At 43.6% G+C, this 19,503-nt stretch overlaps 1 protein-coding gene across 1 annotated transcript in view; it reads left to right on the top strand.

Moving 5' to 3' along the window:
* The window catches only part of FRAS1 (Fraser extracellular matrix complex subunit 1), a 277,676-nt gene that overhangs the window by 241,475 nt on the left and 16,698 nt on the right, over window positions 1–19,503 (top strand). The window contains exons 64-69 of the mRNA XM_058666643.1: window positions 1,478–1,638; window positions 3,797–4,011; window positions 7,140–7,290; window positions 8,800–8,907; window positions 10,484–10,643; window positions 13,610–13,726. Coding sequence (XP_058522626.1) covers window positions 1,478–1,638; window positions 3,797–4,011; window positions 7,140–7,290; window positions 8,800–8,907; window positions 10,484–10,643; window positions 13,610–13,726 — 912 coding nt within the window. The remainder of the gene's footprint in view (window positions 1–1,477; window positions 1,639–3,796; window positions 4,012–7,139; window positions 7,291–8,799; window positions 8,908–10,483; window positions 10,644–13,609; window positions 13,727–19,503) is intronic.

The raw sequence follows: 19,503 nt of genomic DNA, 5'->3' as shown, positions 1-19,503 counted from the left end.
TCCAGGAACACTTCCTTCACTTCAGATTTAACTTGAAGGTTCTGTCTCCTTGCTGTTCTAGCAGCCACATTGACTCTCTGTGCCCACAGTAGAGAGTAATACCTTAAGGAAAGGGACCAGGATTATTTATTTCGTTTCCACTCTATCTAGTACAGTGCTTCTTGGCATCCAAGAGATTCACTCAATAACTACTAGACAAAAATGTACTGTAAATACTATGAATCACTGGACATGCTTTTCCTGTGCTACTGTAAGTTTTATGGGAGATGGATACACTTCTGTATGGCAAAAAGAAATGTATGTCTGCTCTACATATGGACTAAACCTCATAATATTTAAATATGTGGCTTTATGGGCAAGTAGGTTCAGAAAAATGATTACTTTGCAGGGACACAAAAATTTGAGCATGGAGTCAAGAATACACAAATCCTTTTTTTTTCCTAGCAGAATAACATTTATTTTTGTTAAAGAGCAGTAACAGAAGTCCACGGTGCACTTATTGGCCACTTCCTAGAGAATGGGCCATCCTCTACATCCAAGATACTGAGTCCTCTTAAAACTGTATCCGCTGTCTGAGACACACACCATGTAGACTCAAAATACACCTTCAATAAACATGCTGAAAAGTTCTACTTGTATCATGGAAACAGATGCAACCCATAAGTACAATTCTGTTGTGTCACACTCTTAACTACTTACTATTTATCAAGCTCATATTTTATTTATAATCATATACTACATGTGTTAAAAAAAAACAGAGATGAAGGCAATGGTCCTTGTCCTCTTGGTGGGGAGGCAAGATAAACAGTTTTAAGACAGACAAGGAACAGGAGGCATTAGAAACAAGTTACAGATTTCCTGATTCGAAGGCCACCCAAGTACAGGTGGATGTGAGTCACGGGAGCTCAGCTTGCAGACTGATGCTGCTGAAGGTCTTACAAGGTGCTGATGAGACTGGAAAGAGAAAGCTACCCTGTGTTAAGGAGAGACAGTGGGAGTATTGCAATGTTGCAATTGCCACGATTTGGGTGCAGAAATTAGAGCATAAGAACTCAGAGATCTTTTTGAACCAAATCCTTAAAAAATAAATGAGAGTTTTGAAGCTATCAAACTTTTACGTAATATGCACCATGACAAAGCAGGGGACCAGCACCTGTCTCATCATTCAGCATTCACTCCTGCTAAAGACATAACTTCCACTTAACACAAAAGAAGGCTTTAAAGTAACGTGTGGTTGTGAGACTATCTTTACTTGTGCAGAAGAAGAAAAACCAAAAGATAATTCCTGACCTCTCTCTGTCTTGAGTCTGGTGGATCCATGAGGCATGGAGAATCATCTCTGTGCCTACTGGCACCCTCCTGTTCAGAGAGAAATCCTAGATGAAAGTTTGCCAGGAGAAAAATGACTGAGAAAAGCAATGTAGCCTCCCATGAAACCGTGTGCAACTAAAGCCTTCCCTCTGCTCTTTCCACGTAGAATCCACATCTCGGTGCAGATCCCTCACCAGGATGGAATGCTGCCCCTCGTGTCCACTATGCCGCTGCACAACTTGCACTTTCTGCTATCCGAGTCCATCTACAGACACCAGCATGTCTGCTCCAACTTAGTCTCTGCCCACGACCTCAGAGGTATCTCAGGTGAGGGAGATCTCAGTGCTGGCTCACCCACAGCAACTCTGCAAATGACTTTCCAAATAGAACCAAGGGAAAACTGCTTTTCATGGTTTTTTTGACCCTCAAAATACATATGTTAATTGTTGTCCTTTTTGGTAAGCATCCAAATATAGACAGTTCTGAGCATGAAGTGGGCAGGAAAACAAAAAGGAGAGGCAAACTTAAAATCAAATTCTTATTCCACTAGCTGTACCACTGAACAAAGATACCTTGACTTTTCTTGGTAGTTTTGTTACCACTATAGCTTGAAAGTCAGACTAACGATTAAATGCATTGGTATTTTTTTAAGTGCCTCTACTGTGCTGCATTCTTAATTCCTTCCCTCGCCCTCAACTGAAAACTGCTTTCAAATCCATGATAACATCCTCTTTAGGAAGCTATAGATTTTAGGTGTTGCAGGATAAGCTAGAGTTTGGAGTGCATGGTGGATATTAGTGATCAACCTTAGTTGCAAGACAGAAAGAACTGGGCAGAGAGAGAAATTCAACTTTAATAGGCCACCTGAGTCAGTCAGCTGGACTTTTTGGCAGACTTGTGCTTCTTCTATGTTTTGACAGCCCCTTTGCTCGGGCACCCCATGTTGGTTGTCCCCCATCCCAAACCCCTGGCCTTGGGCCGAGCTGTATGTCCTGCTGCAGCCTGCAGGAGCCGACAGCTGAGGCACTGCTTCTCCCTGATCACCACGGTAGACATTTTCCTTTACAAAGAATTCCATCAGTTTCCATTTACCTTAGTAAGTGCGCAGCAAATGTGTACTTCCTCCCTTCACAACAGATGAATCATTTAACTGTTTTTGAAGACAGAAATGCATTCGTGGGCTCTTTGATATTCATTAAGCATCACTTTGGGGAGTGATGGTCTCTTATACAGTAGAAATTAGTTGAGAATAAATTATTCTTAAGTCGTTGAGCTATACATGAAAGTTTAATAGGCCCACATATGCAGCTATTGGAAGAAGCATGCCACATTTAGAAATGGAAACTTTGTATCCCTCCCTACTTGAAATAGTTCCATTCAACTCTGGTTAATAGAGTACCTAGTCCTTGTGGGCAGACGTAGGGATACTGTGGTCCAGCTTACTGGAAAATGCATGAACTCTTCTAAAAACACTAGAGTTTCTCCCAGAACTTTCAGAATTAGAAACTTAGTAATCTAAAATTCAATCTGTGCCAAGCTGTCTCCTGCAGAAAGGTCTTGCATAATGTAGAACAATTCACTTGCTTGGCAGTTTGATCCAATAATTTTGCCTGCAGCAGGTGAGGTTTAGTGAAGCACATTAGTAAACTATTTACTCATTAATGCAAAATGAAACCCCTTTTTTTTCTGCAAGAATTCAGAAACCATAGGAGGGAGAGGAGGGAATCAGATAATCACTTTTGGTTTTAAAAAAGAACGGCAGAGTAAATCCCTTTTTTCAGGGCTGACTGTGAAGCCAACCAGGCTTGCCAGCCAGGTGCCACAGGCAGGGTGTCAGTGGGTTTCCTTTCTAAGCACTGCCCTCTTCGTTCATGGAATTATCTGCCTTTCCTTTCCAGAATCCTATAGTTTCTTAGAGGTAGAAGCCCCTATTAGTGTTTTTCCAAGATTTATTTAATTGAAAGGCAAGGGTACCATAATGGGTGGGGAAAGGGGAGAGAGAGAAGAAAGGAGAGAGAATCTTCCATCCACTGATTCACTCCCCAAATGGCCCCAATAGCCAGGGTTAGGCCAGGCTAACGCTCAGAACCAACCCTATCCTGGTCTCCCACAGGGGTGGCAGAGGCCCAAATTCTTGAGCCATCACCTGCTGCTTCCCAAGCACATTGGTAGTAAGCTAGATTGAAGTACAGGACTCAGGCCTTCCATCAGCACTCCTATATGAAATGCCAGCATCCCAAGCCTCAGAACTACAGTGCCAACCCCAGAGGCCTCCATCTCACATAACACCAGGCCAGCAGCAGTTCACAAGTACTCCGCAAACTCCTCTCTCCGATTGGCACTCAGCCTCGGGTTGGCTCCAGTAACCCAGGTCTCAGTGGCAGGAAGGCTGAGTCCACGTCACAGGATGCAGCCTCTCACCCCACTTGCCTCCTGGGCATCCACAGCCTGAGTTACCATTGCTTGTCCCTTCCCTCCCTGGCAGACGCAGGGTTCCTGGATGACGAGGTCTATGACAACGCTGCCCTGGGTCCTGGCTATGACCGCCCCTTCCAATTTGACCCCAGCGTGCGCGAGCCGAAGACCATCCAGCTCTACAAGCACCTCAACCTGAAAAGCTGTGTGTGGACCTTCGATGCCTATTACGACATGACCGAGTTAATTGACGTCTGTGGGGGCTCCGTCACCGCAGACTTCCAGGTGCGTGCTCCCTGGGGCTTGTCCGCCGGCTGCATGCAGGTGGCACCACACCCAACCTTGCTTCTTCCGGGAGCACTTTCGCCCTCAATCTTTACCCACATCGAGGCCCACCAACAGGAACTTTCTCTGTCACTTAAGCATGATTTCTTGATACTGTTACTCTCAGAGAACCCCAAAGCCTTCTAAATCAAGTTAATGTGGAAAAACTGACTATCTGGTGAAGTCATTTGCATAAATGTTTAGCATGTGCTTGCCATGGATCTATATAAGGGGGCTTCAACAACTTTATGGAAAATGCATCCCGTGAAACACAATGCATGGATCTCAGAATTTCTTGCACCAAAACAAATTTGTGTTTTCATTCTGGTTTTCAAATATTTAAGGGTAGCCTCATAGGTTTCACCCTCTGTGTATTTTGGAAAGTGGGAAAGATTTAGATTGAATGCGGTGGTAATTACAGCACAGACCCATTCTGTTTCTAAACTGGCAAAATGGGTCAAAACAGCAGGGATGCACCCTGTCTTTCAGAAGGTAAGGGCACTGTTGTTCTCAGGGTTGAGGGTGGAAGATTGTCAAAAACACTTGGATTTTGCATCTGTTCCACATTGAGAACCCCTCTGAAACATATCCCTTTGAGGGGCAGTGTTGTGGTACAATGAGCGAAGCGGCCGCCTGCAACACCTGCATGCCATGTCACAGCCCTGGAATGTTAGTCCTGGCTGTGCTGCTTCTCATGCAGCTCCCCATCCAAGTTCCTAGGAAAGCAGTGCAACGTGGCCCAAATGCTCCCTGACACCCACAGGGGAGACCTGCATGGAGCTCCGGGCTCTGGCGGGGACAGGTCCCTGTCGTTATAGCCATCTGGGAAGTAAACCAGAGGGAGGGAAATGTGTGTATGTGTTCGTTCTCTCTCTTCCTTTCACATAAATAATTAAATCATTTTAAAGCAGAAACTTTTTAAATATTGATAGCTATAAATTAATAATGGAAAACTGTAAAATAAGGGTCAGGGAGACTAATTTGTTATCATAGGAAAGTCAGCTGTAAAACCAGTTCTGTTCAATTTTGAGCAGTTACCCCAGTAAGCTAAAACCTAGCTAGAGGTTTATTTTTCATTTAAAATCAGATTTAATCTCCCTGAGTGGGAAACTTCTAGAGGGAGTTGTCACTTTCCAAGAAAGTGTCTCTAATATAAATTTGTTTGATTTTCTTTGGGATGCCTCCCATGTTTCCCCCGCCCCGTTTCATATACACTGCTGCCCTCTACCGAATAGATTTTAGGGCAGTCTTTGGTTTTATTTTTGAAGTTGCATAGTTCCCGGTTACTTTGCAAAATGCAAAACTAAGTGATTGCTCCCTTAGCCTCTCAAAACTTGCTCTTTGTTCAGTCACATCTTTGGATTATTCTGTTGAGAATATCCTTCAAAATTTGAAAGACAAAGATATTTTACTACATATGCTCCACTCTTCTGAATCAATACAGAAAATATATATATTCAGGCATTTGACTATTGTCTATTAAGAACCAACTGTAACAGCTGATGTGTGGTAGAAAGAATATTGACGCTAGCACAGCATCTGGCAGAGAGGAAGTATGTAGTAAACATTTTTAAGGGCTTCTAAGTTTTGGTAAGGTATCATTATGAGTTCTAAAGGAAAAAACAGAAGCAGAAAAAAAGGAAGTTAATTGTCCTGTAACTTGAAAATGTATAGTGATTCTAAGATTGAGCTCTGTGACACTGGGGCAGGTATACTGAGCCAAACCTGGGTATAGAGGGGCAGACATGGTATGAAGACAGACAGATGCATTTTCTAAATAAAATAGAGTAAGGCATGTCCACAAGAGATTTCTAAATGAATTTTTAAATGAAATTATTAGTCTTTTCAAAAACTGGCATCAAAATTTAAATCCCTGGCAACAGTGGATAAGAATGCTGCAGAAAATTTAATTTTTATGTCTTAAATATTGATAAAGCATTTTCCTTAGAGATAGAGAAAAGTTTTACAGCGTGTCAAGCCAAAGAAAAATAAAGTATTACAGTGTGTGGCCAATGACAAAAATGGTTCTAAAAGGAGCTTTCTTGGTTATAAGAAGGAAAGTATAAAAAATTAAAAATGAATAAAATCCCTCACTCACCCACACATACATGGTTAATTTCACCATGAAAACTTCTATAAAATTTTTTCATACAATTTTTGTTCATTGCATAGTAAAATGAAAACTAAAGGGCCAAATAAGTAGCAATAATGGGAACCCCTTTGCTTTGCAAGTATTCTCTTGTAAGTATGATATGCTGCCTTGTCAAAAATTATTTCCAAAGCACAATATGAGACAGGAAATTACTAAAGTAAAAAACACTTCAAAAAGTTTAACAACAGAATTTAAATTATGAAATTACTTTGGTGCAAAAACATTTTTCCACAATATTTGAAAGGTGCATTTTATGAAAAACACACATGGGTTTCATATTTCTTAAAAAGATTTATTTGAAAGGCAGAGCAGCAGAGCTAAAGGGAAGAGATCGGAAATCTCACATCCTCCTCTTGGCGTTCATTCACCCAAAGGATGCAATAGCCATGTCTGGGCTAAGTGAAAACCAAGAGCTCCATCCTGATCTCCCACTTGAATGTTCAGGGGCCTGAGTGTTTGGGCCACCTGCTCTTGCTTTCCCAGGTGCATTAGCACCAAACTGAAGCAGAAACGGAGCAGCCACAGCTCAAACCAGCACTCCAATATGGGATACTGGTGTCACCAGAAGAGCCAAAGCCTGTAGCACCACAATGCTTACCTAGAAAACAGCCTGGTTTTCCACAAATATTTTTAAGAACTCTGATTAATGCAGCTGAGGTTTCTTTCACTAAGCTTCCAAGATATGAATTCCAAACCCCATATTCTGGGTTCCTGGAGGGAGAGAGAGAGAAATTATACTTACTACCACATCCCAGGTTAGGCACATGGTTCATCCCCAGGCTCGACAGTTTCTGTTAGGCGTGGTTCAGGCTCTTATGGGTCACTGGCAAATAGTCATCAGCAGGATGACTTGATTTACGGCGTCAGATTGAGTGATGTTCCGAGTGAATGGCACTAGAGCAGAGAAACAATCCTGTGTGCACCATTTGCTTGGCAGGTGAGGGACTCGGCTCAGTCCTTCCTGACCGTGCACGTGCCTCTCTACGTGTCCTACATCTATGTGACCGCCCCCCGGGGCTGGGCCTCCTTGGAGCACCACACAGAGATGGAGTTTTCATTCTTCTACGACACTGTTCTCTGGAGAACAGGTATGCCCACTGACACCCCAATGACTCCTCCCTTACCCTCAAGCAGTTAAAAAAAAAAGGGGTTTATTATAGCAGATGCATTCCTCATCCACTTGTCCTGGAAGGCCACGTATGCCTGGAACATGTGCAAATCTGTTTTTCCTGAGAATGAACAGCTGGGAGGCCTCAGCCCAGATAACCAGGGGCCCAGAAAGTTCATAGATGGGTCCTAGACTGCCTACTATGGCTGGGAGGAGTGTAGTTTTGGGGAAGAGAATCGTACTTATCCTTTCCTATCCGATGTGTTTCATGTGGAGAAGCAGCAGATGTTCAGTTCAGGTTAGAGAAAGATGTGGCCACAGAAGTTGCCCGTAGGCACACTCAGCAGCCCGTGTTCCTCACCTGGCCTCCTTGGCTGTTCTGTTGCAATCTCTGAAGAATTTTTAACCTTCAGCACTTCAAGGTCTACAGCATTGATGTTTTTTTTAAATCACACCCCTCTCCAAGGCTCTTCCTCAGGTACTGACTTCTTGGAGAAGTGCTCCCAGGCATGGCTAGGTGAAAGCCTTCCAGCCCGGATCCCACTTACACCCAGTCTGCCGCCACCAGAGGAATGCCATCCAGCACTCCCTTGCTGTCTCTTCCGCTTACTCCACCAGAGCTTGCTATATTTCTCTTTCCTTGTTTTTTTCTGATTGTCATTGTCCTGTACGCCATACATTCCCCCTTCCTTCTCCTGGTCCCATTCTCCCCATCTCATATAAACCATGTTATCTGAGGCAAAGATCCTAAAAGGCTACTGCAGCCTTCTTCAGAGAATGTTCAGTCCTGTCTTCCATGGGGTGCCTCAAAACATGTATTTGCTTCCTGTTGCTCAGAGGAAGGTAACCTCAGGAAGTTTCCCATTCTGGGTTAACAAGTTATCAAAATAAAGCTCAAGGAATTGTTTCTCTCCCTCATCCCTCCCCGCCCTCTTTGGCTACCCAGTGGTTTGGGGTCCTGCTTTACTCTGTAGGGTCAAGGCTATGGTAGCCTTTATTAAAGGCACAGTTACAACTGTCCTGCCTGCATACCTGGCCTCCTACAAGCTTCCCTTTAATTCTCATTTACATGTAAACATAGCAGCCAGGTCTTAGGGCATTATTAGGTCCTCAAAAGTATCTTAGAAAAAAAAATCTGTGTGATAGATATGTTCTAATCACAAAGTTTGATGCATTTTAATATCCATTTTTTAAATTTTCTCAGCTTGGACTTAGTTTAGCATATGGACTAAGTGACACTTAGACATGAAGAGTAAGTCAATGACTGTGGAACTGCTTTTTAAAGAGCCTAGTGGAATGAGCTGTCAGACTCTAACTGGCAACTCTCTGTGGAGTCAACTATCACATGGAAAAGTTTGCTCTTGAGTTACATTCAAATAGACGCCCACTCCACTTCTAGTTGTCCCTGGCATAACATTTACATGGTTACTAGCTGTGAGGTCATCTCTGTGTCCTGACATGGGTGTTCTGTGTGTGCTTGCCTGCCCAGGAATACAGACAGACAGTGTGCTGTCAGCAAGGCTTCAGATAATAAGAATCTACATCCGAGAAGACGGTCGTCTCGTCATTGAATTCAAGACTCACGCCAAGTTCAGAGGTAGTGTTGGTGCTGGGGTTTTTCCAACTTTATCATAAAACATGTCAAACATACAGACGAGCTAAGAAACTGAAATGATGAAAAGCAAAGTCAGCTATTATTAACATTTTCCTAGCCTTGTATGTCACACGACATTGCTCTGGACACTTTAGATAACTGAAGCTTTCCCTACATAATCACAATGCCATCCAAGACAGTTAGCATTGCTTTAGGAATATCAAGTCCCAATTATATTTCTTACATTATCCCACAAATGCATTTTCAACTTTTTCATTTCTATTTTACAACTGCTTATATAAAAGGAAAGCCAGTCTAATCAAGCTCATGTTACATCTTGGCTAGTATAACTTTTTAAAAGATTTTTATTTTTATTGGACAGTCATATACAGAGGAGGGGAGACAGAGAGGAAGATCTTCCATCCACTGATTAACTCCCCAAGCAGCCACAACAGCTGGAGCAGAGCCAAACATAAGTCAGGAGCCTCTTTCGGGTCTCCCACGCGGGTGCAGGGGCCCAAGACCTTGGGCCATCCTCAACTGCTTTCCCAGGCCACAAGCAGGGAGCTGGATGGGAAGTGGGACTGCCAGGACTAGAAAGGTGCCCATAAGGGATCCCTGCATGTTCAAGGAGAGGACTTTAGCCCCTAGGCTATTGCACCTGGCCTGGATATTACAACTTTTTAATTTTACCTTAGTCTCCATACATTGTTTTGAAAGAGTGTATCACTTCAGTTTTAAAGAATGGAAGTGTCTTTTGGAGTCACTTACTTTTGTAATGTTTACAATGATCCATTCTGCCAAGGACTTAAGTGGCCCTAAGCATGATTCTTCTTAAGATTTACTTTATTATTGGAAACTCAGATATACAGAGAGAAGGAGAGACAGAGAGCAAGATCTTCTGTCCACTGATTCACTTCCCAAGTGGCTGCAATGGCCAGAGCTGCGCCGATTTTAAGCCAGGAGCCTGGAGTGAATCGGTGGATGGAAAATCTTGCTCTCCGTTTCTCCTTCTGGGTCTCCCACACGGGTGCAGGGTCCCAAGGCCCCAGGCTGTCCCTGACTGCTTTCCCAGGCCACACCAGGGAGCTGGATGGGAAGCGGGGCCTGTGGGAACTTAAACCAGCACCCACATGGGATTCTGGCGCATGCAAGGCGAGGACTTCAGCAGCTAGGTTACCTTGCCAGACCCCTAAAGCATTATTTTTGTGTGACATTGCTACTTCTGTTTATGAGTGACTGAGAGCTTTCTTCCTCTTGGAAAAGTGTTGGAAAGCTAGGTGTATTCCATGCTCACTGTCACATGGAGACCCCCATTGTGAATGTGCTCACTGATGCCCTGAGCACCAGGCCCGTTCACACTATCAATAATACATTTCTGGCCTCAAGCACATACCTCAGTAGGCTCATGAGACACCTGTCACACTGTCTGAATCAGGGTGGGATTCATTCTAAGGGGCCAAGACATCACCTAAGTTGTCTCACAGAAAAGCATTGGTTCACTTTGGAGGCTTTGGAGGGGGATCATCAGGGATGCAGCAAAACTTACAAACAAGTGTCACCATGTTCTTCACCACAGGACAGTTTGTGATGGAACACCATACACTCCCAGATGTGAAATCTGTCATCTCAACTCCAGACCACCTTGGGGGAATTGAATTCGACCTGCAGCTATTGTGGAGTGCTCAGACTTTTGATTCTCCCTATCAACTCTGGAGAGCCACAAGCTCCTATAACAGGTGAATACAGTGCTGGAGGCAACCGGGGGTAATTTTCTGTTTCTGGCAGGAGCTTGGGACATGGTCATTTTCTTTGAAGGCTGTATTTTGATGTTAAAAGGAAAGATACACAGGAACAACCTTCTAGCAAGCAGAAAAAGGCATAAATTTAGCTCAGATCAACTTCTGATGCATAAAATGCAAAGTGCTGATTCCAAACAGAAAAATACATGCCTTTCAGTCACATTTCAATGACTAGAAGTTAGTCTTGTGGAACATCCACCTGCAAGGAAGCTGGGAAACATGGCCAGTGGTCCACATTTTAGGCATAGGCACCAGTCCTAGTGATCCAGTACTCTACCCATAAATGACCAAGCCTTCTCCTCCTTTCCCCTCCCATATCCAAAGGTAGAATAGGAATAGGAAAATATCACATTTATAGAAGGGAAAAATGGAAAGGTCAGACTCGAAACAACCACCAAAGAGAGACAAATATTATCTCCGTTTTATAGGTCATAAAATTAAGAGTGATCTTTCATGGGAAAATCTTTTTCCAGTTCCTCAGTTAAGAAGTGGCATGTTGTCTTAAGACTTGTCTTCAAAAAGATTTCCATAATTACATATTTTTCTCTCATATCAGACATTTTAATTGTGGCAAAAATCCTTTGAAGTTAGCATGCAGCCATCTGCAGGGACGTGCTTCTGAGAACCTCATGGGATAATTCCTGGACTTTGTCCTGGTTTACAGGCAAGAAGCCATCTTCCCATAAGTCCTCTGCTGACATGCACCTCTGTGCCTTCTGGGTGAAGTCCGCACCTCCACACGGCACATGAGGCTCAACCTTCCCTAACTCAGCCTTTCAATCACTCCCAGCTCTCAGGCCCAACAGATCTTTGCATTTCCTTCTGCCCTTCCTCTGCTTCCCACCTGCCTAACTCTAAGTCCCCTGAGACAGCTCAAATCCTGCCCCCTCTGTGACAGCTCCCCTGACTCCCAGCTCGGCTCTTGCAGCTCCCTGCAGCTGCTTTCTTCCCACCATGTTTCAGCATTCCCTGGAACACAGCTCATCACCTATTGGCTGCTCCCATTTTGTCACCAAGTTGTGAGCTTCCTCAGAGCTGCAAGCAGGTCTGGTTCCCCTGGCATCCCCAGCATCACAGAGCTGCAAGCAGGTCTGGTTCCCCCGGCATCCCCAGCATCACAGGTTTTGACAACCTGGTTTTGAGGCAAGGTGATTACACACCAAGGTATGGCCAGAACATCCACCAGGCCACTCAGGGCACTGAGAGGCTCAGAGCATCCATCCAGTGGGTGTTCAGGGACCGATAGCCCCTCCTGCAGGCTGAGGATTTGCGTAAGGTTTTCCAAAGCAAAACCTTGTGCTCATTTTGTGACAGGGCAGATGCTTAGTTTTAAGGAGACCTAGAAGGAACTACAGTGACTTTACATAATTCTGGGTTGGACATATTTGCAGGTTTGGTGTGGAAATTGACCGAGTAATATTTAGCAATGGGAGAAAACAGGAACAGGGCTTTAGCTTTACAGACTATGCAATCTGCCAACCAGTAGTTAGTATTGCTGTAGGTCAGAAAGAGCTCTGGACACTTGGAATATAGCAGGAAACAAACATTGCTGAACCCTGAACCCACATACAGAGTACATGAAGCTGTTACATGCTACAGAGAAATGTGTAGAGTCAGGGTAAAGGGAACAAGCATGGGGGTGCATTATAAGTCTAGATGTTCCCAGATCAGCTTATGAGGAGGGCCATTTTAAACGAAGATTTAAAGAAAGGGGCGCTGGCATCCTGGCATAATGGATAAAGCTGCTGCTTGCATCCCATGAGGGAGCTGGTTCACATCTCAGCTGCTCCACTTCCTATCCAGATCCATGCAAATGATCTAGGAAAGCAGATGTTCCATGTGCCTGTGCCCATGCCACTCACATGGGAGACCCAGATGAAGCTCACGGCTTCTAGCCATCTAAAGAGTTAGCCAGCAGATTAAGATTTCTGTCTATCCTCCCTCTTTCAAATAAATCATTTTTAAAAGGGAAGGGGTAGAGGTTGGGCAGTTCCTGGCATGCTTGAGAAATTCAGGGTCACTGTGGCTTCAGGGTAGCGAGCCAGGAGGAGGGGAATAGGTGATAAATCAAGGAAGCCACATTATCTAACATAAGCCTTAGAAAGCAATGATCAGGCATGGATTGTAAAACCTTGTTGTTAATTATAGGTTACTGTTCATCTGATATGTGTACTTCAGATAGGATGTATAAGATCTCATAGTCTACTGGGCTCTGTAGGAAGATTTGGATCATATGGGAAAACTTTACACACATAGATTCAGAGTGGGAAGGAACAAAGAAACGAAGCCCCTGAGAGTTTGGTGTATCTAAACTTTTACCCATGGCATCAGCCAAGCCAAACCAGGGCTGGATTTTCAGTTTCCAGCCTGTACCAATCCACTAACTTGTTCCCCAGAGTATATCACCAAGGTGGCACTCTTGGTGAAATGTTTGCTCTGCCTTTAATAAGTAGGCAATTTTTAAAAAATGATCCAAAAACATGTAAAGACTGTTCACAGACCATTCAGTTACTATTGAGATCTACAGCTCCACACTCTTCGTTCAGTGGATGGCAGTTTCCCAAGGCCCTTGAAGAATCTGCCAGAATCTTCTGGATGTTTTCCTTCCATGCAGTATGCCAGAGTTTGGGCTGCTACTCAACAACAAGCAAACGAAATGTGGGTGAGGACCACACAGGCTTCATGCTGTCAATGTTTTCACTTGGAGAAGCCCAGGGCTCACCATAAACAGATTCCACTTGCATCGTGTCCAGTGAGAAGTGACATTGCTTTTCAACATCATACAAAAAAACTGTGGAGCCAAGTGCTGGTGGACCGGGATGGGGGTGCGGGGGTGCTGTGCAGACACTGCTTCAATCTGCCAGCCATTTCCTCTGCCCATAGTCTGCTCCTCTCATTTCCAGGAAGGACTACTCAGGGGAGTACACCATCTACCTGATCCCGTGTACGGTACAGCCGACACAGCCATGGATTGACCCAGGAGAGAAGCCGTTGGCCTGCACTGCACATGCCCCAGAAAGGTAGGAAAATAGTCCTGATCACCTATGGATTCCTTATTTGTGACTTCTATTCCCTGGACTGTATCTAACCCCAAAGCAATACACAGGTGCTTTTGGTCATGTGTGGATACATAGAATTACAACACGGTCACACCTCATGTCCTGCGTGGAGACTGTACAAGGTAACACTCTGATTCTTGTTTCAGCTGCCATTCCCCATTGAAGCGACCTTTTCATGGTCTACTCAGCACCAGATTTCATATTTGGGGCTTAATCCTTGGCAATTTCAGGATCATTTCATGCTTCTAAACCCAAGACGACAGAGTATACCTTTCAGAGAGCTGGATAAGCACCTCTTAGGCAAGAGTCACAGTGCTGTTGGCCATGAGTTTACTATTAGCCAATCAACACCTATTAAGCAAATCCTTACACACACATGAAATATGACTATGTATTTGTCAGCTGAGGAAAGTGTTGCAACCAGAGGTTCAGAGAAACATAGGCCTGCATTCCTCCAAGAAGCAATGGTGTAACACTCACTACCCCACTTGTACCCTACTATGCAGCACACGACAATTGCGATTAATGAAAATTGACATGACATCAGCTCATGCCCACCCCAGACCTGACACTGCATCATGCAATACATTCATTTGGCTCTTCTTATGTGCTTTGGTCTAGCCAAGTCCTTGAGATGATATCACTAGATCAGAGCATAGAATTAAAAGTAACACTGCTCTTAGATAGTTTGTAGCATACCACCATTTTTCTAGGGGATAAGCAAATTATATAAAAAAAAACTTCCAGGACATGAAGACAGAATCTGACACTGAGTTGTTAAAATTAGACATTTAAAGATGGAAACTGGTCACTGATGACTTTGGCCAAGAGCAGGTTTGGTGCACTGAGGGCAATACAACTTGGTTGGAAAGAAATGAGATAGTAGAGGCAATAGGGTAGGCAAGACTTAAGCTCTGCTCTGAAGTGCATCAGACAAAAGCAACAGTCACTGGAAATATGACATTAATTAAGAAGGTCTATTTGTTTAGGATGGAAAATACATCAGAATATGTGTATGTTGTTAAGAAAATTCAATACAGGGGAAATTTGAAGATGCATAGTGGAGAGGGAAAAATTGCAGACCAAAGACAGTGAACAGGGGAAGGAGACACATCCCAGGCCTGAGAGGAAAGGACTGGCCTTAACCAGAAGCCCAGAGAGTTCATCGACTGCATGAAGGTGACAGACAGCATCTACCTGACCCGTTTTCTCCATGACTTGAAATGCCAGGCACTAGTTGGGAGTGAGGAACACTGAGATTTAAAAAGAAAGGAAGAATGAGAGAGTAATCCATGTACCAGAGGGGCAGGGTGGCAGCAGATATATATATATAAAATAATATATATAATACGTATTATATAAATATTTATAATATATAATTATATAATATATGGTTATATTTATATATTAGATATATATTACATGTAACTATTATATAATTATATATTATATAATTACATATATAATATATATGTGTATTCAATGTGTATATTCAATATATATTCTATATATATTCAATATATATATTGTGTATAATAAAACCTGCTTGGGAAACATTACGATGATCCAGACAGCAAAATGTTTCCTCCTTCCTCTATGTAGTTCCCTTGCATCCTGCCCTTTTCCCTGGGTTCCCACTGATTCGCTTTTCTTGTACAACCATTTGTATTTTCCACGATGTATGAATTCCTCTTCCCTGGCTTATTTTAGCCAGCATGAAGTTTCATCCATTCATGTTGCCGTGTGCCTCAGCGGCTCATTTCTGTAGTGCTGAGCTGTTCTCCACAGTATGGAGATGCTGCAGCTTGTCAGATCCTGTGGTGTACTTCTGCACTGTGCAGACCTTTGAGCAGGGAAACAAAACCGGTGTGAAACAAGCCTTACATGGGCCTGTCTTCCATTTCCTCATGTAAATACCTAGAAATGGAATGGCTGGGTAACAGGGGAGGTACGTGTCTGTAACTGAAAATGTTAAACTGTTTTCTAAATCATGTATAGATTTTTTTTTATCGTGTGTTCATCCTATTGCCTCTGCATCTTAGGAGAGCTGGTCAAGGATGTCCTGATATAGCTGAAAAAGTAATGAATCTGAAGAGTTTAGAGGAATGCGAGTGAGGTGACTGGCAGTGGGGCATCATAGGACCACGATGAGTGTGCGGCTGAAGGGGATGATCAACAAGTTTTTTTTAAAAGATTTTTCTTATTGCAAAGTCAGATATACATAGAGGAGGAGAGAGAGAGGAACATCTTCCATCTGTTGATTCACTCCCCAAGTGGCTGCAATGGCCAGAGCGGTGCCCATTCAAATTCAGGAGCCAGGAGACTCTTCCAGGTCTCCCATGAAGACGCAGGGTCCCATGGCTTTGGGCTGTTCTCCACTGCTTTCCCAGGCCACAAGCAGGGAGCTGAATGGGAAGCAGGGCTGCAGGTATTTGAGCCAGCACCCATATGGGATCCCAGCATGTGCAAGGTGAAGGCTTTAGTCACTAGGCTACCACGCCGGGCCCAACAAGTTCCTTGTAGTGAAGAAGTAAAAAGTGAGAGGCAGAAGAGAGTAAAAACATGTAAGAGTGCTATGGTCACCAAGTGAGCCAAGCAGGGTGACCAGGAAGATAGAGCTAACTCCAGTTAGGGAAAACGGAGGACACCTAACTTGATGCCATCTGCTGGTGAATTCGTCTAAGTTTTCTGAAATCGTTATGGGTCATAGAGAGGATGACATATATATGACAGATCTGCCACCAGTCAGCATAACCATCACAGAGCATAGCCAGTACCATCAGTACCGTCAGTGGCTTTTCCACACCTACCCCCGGCCTCCTCCCCACAAAGGTGACCACTAGCCTGATGCTTGTATTGATCATCTCTGACTCTTGTTTACCATATTACATTGTGTTTGTATGGGCTTTATGCTTTTGGACTCTACATAGATCATTCTTACCGCATGAATTCCATCCCCTAATTGGTTGCTTCCTCCATGTTGACGGACATGATTCAATCTATGATTACTGTGCTAAGGTTGTCATTGTGCAGTTTGGCCACTTTGTCTTCTTATCAGATTCTGCCTTCACCAAGAATGTTCTTATGCATGCACACCAACATCAGCATGGAGGAGTCTCCAGGGTGATTGCCTATTTTTTTACATAAGAGGAACAGTAGTTTGAAAGTAGCAAAAGGGAGCAATAAACACACAGCCCAGTGCCGAACAGAGGTGGAGGCTGTGGGGGAGAGGGCAGTGCTGCAGATCCTGGGACTGCGGTCAGGTGTCCTCATGTGACACCAAGCACTACCACCACCGTGACTGTCTCCTTTACCTAGCCATGTCTGTTTTGTTTTTTAATCTCCTATACAGTTTCATATGCAAACAATAGAGATAGAGCTCACAAAAATCAAGTCTGGCACAGGGAATGCAGACTTAACAGAATTATGCCTCAATGTTGTGACTTTTTGTGAGTTGTATCATATATAACCTTATTGTCATCTCAGGTCCATTATTCCATTTAATTAATATTGACATTTTATTGCCAGAAACTGTGGCAATACCAAATATCAAATATATATATACAAATATACATATGTGCACGTGTGTGTTTTCCTTAGTCTCGATGCAAGCGATGGTTATTTTGAGAGCTTGTCATGGCTGGTATGGGCCCCAACTTCCTTCTACACTCCAACTCTGCAATATACTACTGAAAGTGCTTTAATAGAAAGAAGGGACCAGTAAGAGGGATTCTATTGAAGAGTCAAGCATTGAAATAATCACCCACTCATTATTCTTTGCTAGCCCAACTCCTGACTCACATGCTTGCCACTGAGACCTTGAGGGTAAATAGACATGAGTTACAGAGCCTATAGTAAGTGATATAGACTTCAATCAAGTGGTCACATGTTTAAACAAAATGCCAAATCATGATCAGTACTACCAGAAAATTCACAGCGTAACTGATCTGATGAGCAGGGATCCAACCTAGGGAATGCTTCTTAGATAAAGTGGTTCATGAGTTCAAACACGGAAGAGAAAGTTTCTACAAAATGTTCAACAAAGCCAAAGCCAGGAAATCTAAATTCATTACTACTAATTACAAATTGTGCCTGAGGGTTTCCAAACAGTAGGTGGTTCCCTAGACTAGCTAATCTCCTCTTTCAAGCCTCCTACAGCTTCTGGGTCCTCTTATCCAGTCAGCTGGAGTTAGGAGAGGTCACACAAGCTCCTGTCTAGCAACTTGCACACAGCTGTTGGTAGAGATACTGAGTCCTGCCCAAGCCAGCCACTCCACTCCTATTGTCTGCACCACACAGAACATGCCACAAACACCTGCCTAAAGCCACTTGTAATTTCTCCCATTTTTTGAAAAGGCAGTTTGAGTCCATTTCTCCCTTAGCACCCATTTTGCCAGCCCCTTTGGCTTCAAAGTACAATTTTCTGTGTGTACAATTTCCAATTTATCACCATCCATCTTCTCTTTAAGAAATAACTTATTACAACTATTGTTGTCATGCAGCTGCAATGCTGGTTTCCCCTGTCAGAGTGTGTATTTGAGTCCAGCTATTCTACATCTATTCTGCTCTCTGCTGATGTACCTGGGAAAGCAGCACAGGATGGCCCAAGCACTTATAGATGCTTGTTACCCATGTGGGAGACTTTGATGAAGTTCGTGGCTTCTGGCTTTGGCTGGGCTCAGAACTGAATATGCAGCCATTTGATGACTGGACCAGCAGATAGAAGATCTGTTAATCTGCCTTTAATTAAAAAAAATTCATGTATTTAATATGAAAGGTAGAGAAACAGAAATGTACAGTCAGACCTCCAATCTTACTGGTTCACTCTACAAATACCTGAAACAGCCAAGGTTTGGCTGGAACTGAGTCTAGAACCCAGTTGAGATTTCCCATGTATCTTCCAGGGAGCCAAGTACTTTAGTCATCACCTGGTGCTTCCCAGGGCACACACATTCACAATAAGCTGGAATCAGGAGATAAAGCGGGGACTCAAACTCGGGCACTCAGATATGGGATGCAGGTATCCCAAACAATGTCTTAACCACTGTGCCTAATCGTTGGTCCCATCCTCCTACCCCGTACTCCACTCCTGGCTACCTTCAGATTCCAGTTGTGCCCTCACCTCAGCTGGCGATCATCAGAATCAACACTGACTGTGTGTTACTGCATCTAGGGAGCAAGCCTCTATCTTCCTGTGCATGTTGTCTTACCCACATTTAGTAGTTGCTCAGTTCCCCCTGCATATTCTTCCTTCAATCAACGGGGGTGTCACATTCTGAAGTTTTTCCTTCCGGGTCACTGGCTTTTTCTGGCTGTTTTTCTGGTCCCCACTGTTTTTCAGTCTCCTAAGGACAAGGTTTGATCTCCTGTCACATTTGGTGACCACATTACATATCCCTTATGCAGGCTTCAGATACAAATGAGCACCTGTAGCCATGAACCACTCTCTCCAAGTGAGCCTTGTACAGCAAATTAACTACTCAGCATCTCCACCCAGCTCTTAGAAGCCTCTCAACTGTAGCATGTCCTAAATGAAATTTTTTTCTTTCACCAAATGACTTTCTTTTGCAGTTCTATCCTGATGAAGGGTATACCTCTATGCCTGGTTTGTAAATAAAGTTTTCCTTTGGAACACAGCTGCACCTGCTGCACTGATACTGTCCAGAGCCAAGAGGTTACATAAAGACTTTTCCATTTACAAAAAATAAATGTCAACCTCTGTTCCAGGTGATTACAGC

The sequence above is a fragment of the Ochotona princeps genome, chromosome 7 (genome assembly GCF_030435755.1).
Source record: "Ochotona princeps isolate mOchPri1 chromosome 7, mOchPri1.hap1, whole genome shotgun sequence".
In the NCBI taxonomy this organism is placed as follows: domain Eukaryota; kingdom Metazoa; phylum Chordata; class Mammalia; order Lagomorpha; family Ochotonidae; genus Ochotona; species Ochotona princeps.
Note: the sequence above shows the minus strand (reverse complement) of the source record. Positions and strands in the feature narration are given on the sequence as shown.